General features: G+C 35.6%; 1 protein-coding gene across 2 annotated transcripts in view; it reads left to right on the forward strand.

Annotated features, from left to right (window-relative positions):
- LOC122792914 (5-aminolevulinate synthase, erythroid-specific, mitochondrial-like) overlaps window positions 1–3,486 on the forward strand; it is a 199,260-nt gene extending 195,774 nt beyond the window's left edge. For both annotated transcript variants that reach the window (XM_044060480.1, XM_044060489.1), the window contains exon 11: window positions 2,850–3,486. In XM_044060480.1, coding sequence (XP_043916415.1) covers window positions 2,850–3,013 — 164 coding nt within the window. In that variant the 3' untranslated portion in view covers window positions 3,014–3,486. The remainder of the gene's footprint in view (window positions 1–2,849) is intronic.
- The last annotated feature ends 5,313 nt before the right edge of the window (window positions 3,487–8,799 follow it).

Raw genomic sequence — 8,799 nt, forward strand, 5'->3', positions numbered from 1 at the left:
GAGCCTGTAATGAGGAAAATAACCAGAGATCATGTAGAGATATTAAAAATATTTTGGAAATTTTATGAAAATCTGCATAAAACAGAGAAATGTTGAAATCAAGAAAAAGTACAAATGGAAATGATTATGGAAGAATTAAATATGCCAAGGTTAGAGGTAGTTGAGGCTCAATTATTAACACTTAGGATAGGAGGAGATGAGAGAAAAATAGTGACATATAACCAATCGACAGGAAAGTCTCCTGGAATAGATGATTTTCCAGTGGAAGTTTGGAAGCTAGGAGGGAAGAAAATTTTAAAGATAAGGAAGGTTTTATCTAACAGTTTAACAGTATTTTAAAAGGAGAAGCACCAACATCCTGAAAGAATGCTGTGGTTGCTGTAATACCTAAAGATGATACCATCAGATCCAGCTTCATGTAGGCCCATTTTGATCCTAAACCATGATGTGGTGCAGCAGTTAGTGTTTCACCTCACAGCAAAAGGTTCTAAGGTTTGATTCTCGGCTGGGGTGCCTTCTGTGCACAGTTTGCATGTACTCCCTGCATTTAAGTGAGTTTCTTCCAGGTACTCCGGTTTCCTCCCACATTCCAAAAGCATGTGCATGGAGCATTTCTCCATGGGCCTCTGCTGAAAATGGGCTCTGTCCCAGTCGGACTTTCCCAGTAGACAAATGTTAAATAAATAAATAATAAATAAATGATAAAGTGTTTATGTCTATAACAGCTACGAGAATGGCAAAGGTGATATCAAATTTGATAGATGTGGATCAATGTAGTTTTGTGCAGGGTAGGCAAACATTTGCCAACACTAAGAGAACAATGGTCCAGAGGGAAGCAGAATGTAAGAAATACCATTGTTGTTGGTTGTTTTGATACAGAGAAAACATTTGACAGAGTAAGCTGGGATTTTATGAGTAGAACAATGGAACCATTTGCATTTCTTGATACAATAATGTTAATTAGGAGGATATAGGAGAGATAGGAGGTGGGTTCCTCTCTGATAGGTTCTGTTTGAACAGAGGACCCAGACAAGGGTATCCTCTTTCCCCTTTGCTATTTAAGTTATTACAACTATTTGGAAAAACATAAAGGAGTCTAAACTTCAAGGATATAATTAATATGTTAATCAAGAAAAGTTGGCTTTTTTGCAGATGATATTATTTTGTATCTGATAAAACTAGAAAAGGATATTTCTATGCTGTGGAACAATCTGAGACAGTTTCGATAAAACAAAGACAATAGCTGTAAACTATGCACCCATACGCTAATTGTTTCAGCATTACCCATATTTATGGGGGCATGATAAAATTACTTATGAGTAAGGGTTAAAAAGAATTTTGTTATGGCAACTAAGGATATGTCGGAAGAGAGTAAACAAGAGATAATACAAAACCTGAGAAACTGGAAGCTCTGTTTTATGGATATGGATAGCAAGATACAAGCAGTGAAAATGTTTTAGTCCCTTTAGTTTTAGTTCAGGTATATATTGTATATATACTATATACAATACATTTATATAAATGAAAACAAACCACACCAACACAATCCTAGTTGTAAGCATTTTACATCATAAACCATACTGACACACTCCCAGTTGCAAACATTATACATCACTTATAATCTACCCAATCGTTTTCAGCAACTTTACATGGGTCATTTAAGTCCTGCCTTCTTTTAAACCTCATTCCTCCCCTGTAGATCTATTTTTATTACCTTAATAGTTATAGATCTCAATTTCTTCCATAGTGCATTTAATCTTTTTGGACCCACAATCTGTAACACAACTGTTTGTTTTCTGACCTTAACTTAGAATTTTTAAAACCTCTAAGAAAAACATTTAAAGTTAAATAATACTGCAATAAAACAAGAGCAAAGCAGAAGAAAATTTAAGTATAAAGAATACAAACCAAAGAAAAAATATATAAAAAAAATTCACAAAGTATTTTTCCAGGCAGTGCTTACAATGAAAATATGACCTGTTTTTCTTATTTTAAGTAAAAATGTGGTTTCTCTATTCACAAAATTCAGAAATAATTAATAACCCGTTTGTATTTACAGGATGCAGTTTACATGTTTGCTTTCTTGCCCTTACCTAGAACTTTAAAATCATAGAAAAAAACACTGAAGTAAAATAGCAATGCAATCAAGGAAGAGCAAGTCAGAGAAACAATAAGCTAAACTAAAAATGTTCACACAGCATTTTCTCTAGCATTTCTCATGATGAAAATGTTAATGGTTAGGATTAGATTTATAATTATATATCCATTATTGTCCTTTATGGTGGTGATATGGAGACTTATCTCTGACAAGAAATCCTAGGAATAATTGTGCATAGGGTGTTTTGCACTTTTTTTTATAAAACTATGTTGAGACAAAATGATTTTCAAACTTTGATTTTTCTATATCCAACAATGTATGGTTTCATGTGTAACTGTCTATGTTCCCTTTGTGCTTTAACCTCATGTGTGAGCGGGGACTCTCCTACTTCAGCAGTATGTTTTCAGTGCATTTCCAAGGTGCTTAAATGTTTCCAAATGCCTAATAAAACGCAACTGTAGGAGAATAAAGATTTGATAATATCATATGCATAACACCAATCCTTTTATTTCATGTTTGTCCTTTACAATGAGGAGGATAGGTTGAAAACCTGCTTCTTATGACTTCTTGATCTTTACTTAAATTTTTCTACTTTACTTTGTTGCAGAGCAACCACTGTCAGTCATTCATTTATTTATTTTGTATTTTGTGTTACTGTTTTCCATTTAATATAAGTCTTTAACTTAAACTACAATGCATGGTATAGATAAGCCTTGACCAAAGTGTTCACAATTTTTGTTTTTTCTTTCAGAGAGTCTTGTAGAGGCTTGGAAGGATGTTGGTCTCCCCTTGCAGATGCCATCCATGGTTGAGTGCAACTTTTGCCATCGTCCATTACACTTTGACCTCATGAGTGAATGGGAACGCTCATATTTTGGCAATATGGGTCCTCAGTACATCACCATGTGTGCTTAAAGTGCCGTAATACCTATTTAAACAGTATATGAAATTACTCCTTAAAAAGAAGAGTCAGAAACTTCAGGAGAATAAAGATGTTATGAGTTTTTTGCATGTCATGTTGCATAAGTGGAATGGCTTAAATAGGTAGAGTTTTCTGTCCAATTGCATCCCATGTTATCATTAAAATCTAAACTGTATGGGGTTCACTGAAGTTTGTCTTGGAGCTGAAAGCAGTATAGAGTTAATGCAGTAAGTTCTTTTAGCTTGGATTTTTAAGATGATTTGAAATGTCTGACCATCCCTGCTCCCTGTTTTGACCAATGGTTCTTTGCCTCAGTATAGTATGCTCCAGTCCATGAGCAATATCCCCTGTCAGACCTACATAATGTTTTCCCCTTTACTATGTCAAGCACGTTGGTATTTTAACACAGTTTTGGTCAAATCAGATATTGTATTCCCAAGGGCTAATAAAAAAGAAGCACTCTCAATGTATTGTGGTAATTATTTTGGACTTTTAGGGAAGGAAGAACTAGGAAATGGTAGTGTAAGCTGAAAATCAAATGTCTACTCCAACTGGCAGAACAGAAGATGAGTATATCTCCAGCTCTACCAGCAAAAAGAAATAACAGGATTTCAATGTTAACTAGGTGTTGTTTTGTCTTTGCTCTTCACAGTGACCATTGCACATGGTACTACAATGCTAACACAAGTTGTTGTGCATTTTGTACATTTAATGACCAATTAATAGCATTCATTCCCTAGTCTCACTCATAATGAATATTAAACAGTAGTAAATGTAAATACTCTTCTTGAATCCCAAGAACTATGTTGGAAGGACTGATAATACAAAAATACAAAAACAAATGAAAAAATCTGTGCATGATTTTAAACCAAAATATATCTTTCCATTGGTAAAATACAGTTGTATTACAAAAAAAAAAAAAAATATATATATATATATATATATATATATATATATATATATGTATATATACACACACACGCACACGCACACACACACACATGCATATACACATATATACATGCATGCACACATACACACACATATATATCTAGATATAGATATAGATATATAGATATAGATATAGATATTTCTGCAGCCACACACAGCCGAGCATAGTTTTTTAAATATTTTTTTGTCCACCATCCCCTGCTACCACCATGTTACCATCTGTAATTGACCCATTTGTTTAGGTGACAGCTGAGAATAATGGCTCCCACCCACTAGTGATTAGAAGAGTTTTTTAATGTATCCTTAATTCTTCCTCTGTTGACCAGAAAGTGTAGCAGAGTCCTGCTTATGCTGAGATTTTGTGACTCTGCATATCTGCAAACCTATTCCCTTACCTAGATGATATATACTCCTTGTAAGCTCACACCCCCACATACATTTATTTACTTATTTATTTAACATTTGTTTACCAAGAAAGTCTTACTTGGAATGAAGACAATTTTCAGTGGAGGCCCGTGGAGAAATGCTCCAAACTCATGTCTTTGTAATGTGGGAGGAAATCGGAGTACCCAGAGAAAAACTCACACAAATGCAGGGAGGACATGCAGACTCTGCACAGAAGGCACTCCAGCCAAGAATTGAACCAAAAAACCTCTTGCTGTGAGGCAACAACGCTACCGCTGCACCACTGCTCTGTCACTATCGTGTAACAGCTGTAATTCTCAGGCCTTTCTGTAGATAGAGCTCTTGTTGTGAGACTTCATCAATACTGTCCCTACAAGGATGAGCAAGCTGATATCAGCCATTCCTTCCTTCCTCAGTTAGCTCCCCTATCTCCCTGTTAACTTACTGAACTTGGGTCATCTGTGGCACAGACAGGGCCAAGACATCTAAGTAGAATAGCCTGCAACATCAAAAAAGATAATTAACTGAATGGTAAAGAAACAACATACTAAATAAAAAAGGGATAAAGCCCTGACAGCAGCACAGGCAATCTGCGGTTGAATAGTGACTCAGTCACTAACACAGCTGGCAAGGGAGGATGGGCATGCCCATCCTGAGGAGTGACAGAGTAGATGCAGCCATGATATGGACCAGTTCCCTTGGAGGAGGGGTTTGAATGCAAAAGATACTGCCTTTGGGTGGGCAGTAGGCTCAGCAAGCCACAAATGGGTGGTAATCTTCAGTGTGGACATGTGGAAGTAAGCATCCATGTGCAGAAGGCACAGAGAACCCCTTGATGACATGATTCACTTATCCCCCCTACTCAGTGGGTAGGATTAGGGTCATCCTAAGTGTTCTCATAGCTGGGCTATCAGCAAGGATGCAAGCAACCCTCATGGTCACTCAAATGATACCCCCCAGACAGTTCTCACCTCTGGGGTTATGGCAGAATGAATGGACTGAAATCTCTTTGTGAGAAGCTTCATGGCCAGCAGATATGAGGGCTAAGATCACCTAGAAAAAAACAAAAGAATTAACAATTCAATGAAAATACTAAAACTGATAAAAAAGCATCCAAAGCAAGTCATGACAGAAAATAACACTTAGATATTCCAATGTTATAGGGAACTATGCTGCCATTTATACTTAACTAAATATAATCAACTCTGATGTCACCATATCACATACAGAAGGAAAAAACAATCACATTTTAAATCCATTTCATATTACATTTCATTTGTAAACAATATTCCACCCCTACATCCTCTCATGACATTCAGTGCATCATTCCCAAGCAAAGAAACCCTCTACACACTTATTTCCTTCTTGTTTCATTTTTAGACTGGAATTCACTAACACAATTGAAGAATCTGGACAGGTAAACTATGCTTGATGGATTGTGATTCAGTGAAATGTGTCAATAAATGATATTACTTCCTCTTTCTCCATTTCTTCAGCTGCAAAATGGATGGATCTGAGTTTATATTTCTGTGAACTTAAGCAGCTTACTTAATCATAATGTGTAGGTGTTACCCAAGCAAAAGGGTGGAACTGGTTGAGCCCCCAGTAATAGAAGGTGTCCCAGTGAACTGATTTACACTGATGTTGAGCAGTAGCCCAGGGCAGTGAAGGCCACCTGGGGATGGGAAGAGGTCAAGGCTTGTGAGTCTGTGTGCCATTACTCTAACAGTTCTATAAAAGCCCTATGAAAGCTTGAGTGAGCCTGTAGGAAGGGATGCATATTAAGAACAATTTATTCTCATGTAGAGTGGTCATGTGGAATTGTGTGCTTTACAGCACTGAGGACCAAACGTGATCATTTCTCAGGAGATAAGGACTAATAGGTATATTAAAAAACAAATGCATGGAAGTGCTGTATTCCAAAGTCATATCCACTACCTTTGACTCTCACCCTTATAAGCAAAGATTGTGAAAGAAGGCTATAAGTGCGGAGAGCCAACTAAAACTAGCAGCCTGGCATATAGGAGAAAAATAAAGTTAAAAAAGAGGGTGTGGTTGACTTGATTATATTTCCCATTCCATTGCTGGGCATACTATAGGTCTTTATGATGAACATGGCAATGTCATTGTGTTTTTGTCTCAAAAAAACAGTGTCAGAGTTGCATGTATTTCAGAGGGAGAGCAGGTTAAAAATGTAAAACTTATCAGGTCTGGCCAGAAACTAAAATCTTCCTTGCAGACAATTTTCAGGAGTTAATGATGCAACATTTTAGTGACTACAACATAGCAGCATGTGACCCAGTGGATTTAGTATGAGACTTCCAAAAATTAGAATATAGATGGTAAAGAATATAGGAGAACTTCAGTTTGTCCTACCTCCTTAGGAAAAAAACAAAAGCAAAGATCTTACTGAGGAGGAAACTGAATATATAAACTCACAATATGACTACATTAGTTGTAGGCGAAGAAGGATTATGAGGGGGAAAGAGAAACTGGGATTGCTTATTTATTTGTTGATTTATCTATTTTTTGTTAATTTGGAGGCCCAGCTGGGCAGATCCCATGCATAGTGAAGGCTCAGAAAGGAAAGTACCAAACACAAATGTTTATTATCAAAAGTTCACAGCATAAATATAACTTCTTTTTTTCCAAAATTATTTTTATAACATAATAACTTAACAGTATAGTAACAAGAAAAACCAAATTATATACAATATCCATAACAACTAAAGGAGCAATATACATAAGAGAACACTTAATATTTCACTAACAGATTAGACAATTTTGTCAAAGCAATTAAATGATGAGTTGTGTTGTTAGTCCTTGATTTTATAGTAGTAATCTTATTCTTACAAATGTATTTCACAAGATGAATAAACTCAGCTTTAAAGTCAAGTAGATTGGAATTTCCAATTTTTTCCTTGCTATAGAGAGTATAGACCACAATAAAAATGTTTGTTTTTTAGGAATGACTTCAGGAACATTGAAATGATAAGAGATCCAGAAATTATACAGTTGCCATTCCATAGAGCTTTACAAAGATATTTAAAGTCTAACCAAAATGGAGAAATTATTTTGCAATTAACAACCATATGTATCCATTCAGCATCAGGGTGTCCACATCTCCAGCATTTTATTTCATTTCATCTTTCTTGTAATTATTGCTAGTCTATGTAGGGTGAAAAAACATCTATGTAAAAAATGTCCATGTGTATACACACCACAACAGGGAAGATGTGGATTCCTTCACCGACTGTAAACAAAGTTTTTTATCTTTTTCTGAGAATACTTGTCTATTAACTTCACTTGAATAATTCCAAAAAGAAACATCTTCTTTCGGCTTTTCCCAGTTAGAGGTTGCCACAGCGGAACTCTGGTCCGCTAATGATTGGCAGTCGATTTTTTTTTTATGGTGCCGAGGTGCCAGCCCGACGCCCAACCTTCAACGAAGGCACGTCCATTCATGCATGTCTTTCAAACGCCACTCGACCGTGCAGAGGACATGCAGACTCCACACAGAAGGCGCTCCAGCCGAGAATCAAACGGGAGAACCTCTTGCTGTGAGGCGACAACGCTACCGCTGCACCACCGTGGCTCCATTTTTTTGCAGAAATCATTTTTGAGAATTTTATAAATAACAGATATGTATGAAGTGTTCTTGGGTGAGCTATTAATAATTGTTGAGATAAAATCCAAGATTTTTAAGTAACTCTTATTGTATGCCTCTAATGAGGGTACGAGCTTTGTATGTATAAAATCCTTACAAGTTTGAATGTCCAGCCAATTGCAATTTTGCAAACTATATCTGCTGATCAAATAGTCTGCAGACCTTATTTTATTAGCTGAGAGAAATTGTTTCCAATATAATAGGTCACACTTCTTAAATTCAAATATTTTCTGAGTATCAAAAGATATCAAGCATTAATTTGTGTAAGCAATATGAAACTTAGTTATTAATAAATTCTTAATTAATTGATTAGAAAACTAACTTCTGACACAGAGATGAGCTTACATATTGGAATAAACAGAGTGCTATGTCAATGAAGAAAAAAGTGTTTATGTCAATAGCAGTAACAGCTGAAGAAAGTGGTATATATACATAATATTGTTAGTTACATATAATAAATAAGTGTAGTAGTATCAGTACATTTATGATGAATACCGATATGAATCAATGACCATGGTATATACAATGAAAAGCAAACATACCAATAGCAACTTGGCATTTTACTTCGTAAATGCAAACATTAATATACAAAGTGTGGAAAGTAACAACAGAGAAGGGATACAGCATACATAAGAAGTACCACAAAGTTATAAATGGGGTGTAGCTAATTACTAGGAGGCATTTTATTTAATATAGTTAATTTTTATTTAATTTAATTAAAATATTGTATTTATTTTATACTACCTTCTCCATACT

Source organism: Protopterus annectens, chromosome 1.part0 (assembly GCF_019279795.1).
Source record: "Protopterus annectens isolate FY-2018-M chromosome 1.part0, PAN1.0, whole genome shotgun sequence".
In the NCBI taxonomy this organism is placed as follows: domain Eukaryota; kingdom Metazoa; phylum Chordata; order Ceratodontiformes; family Protopteridae; genus Protopterus; species Protopterus annectens.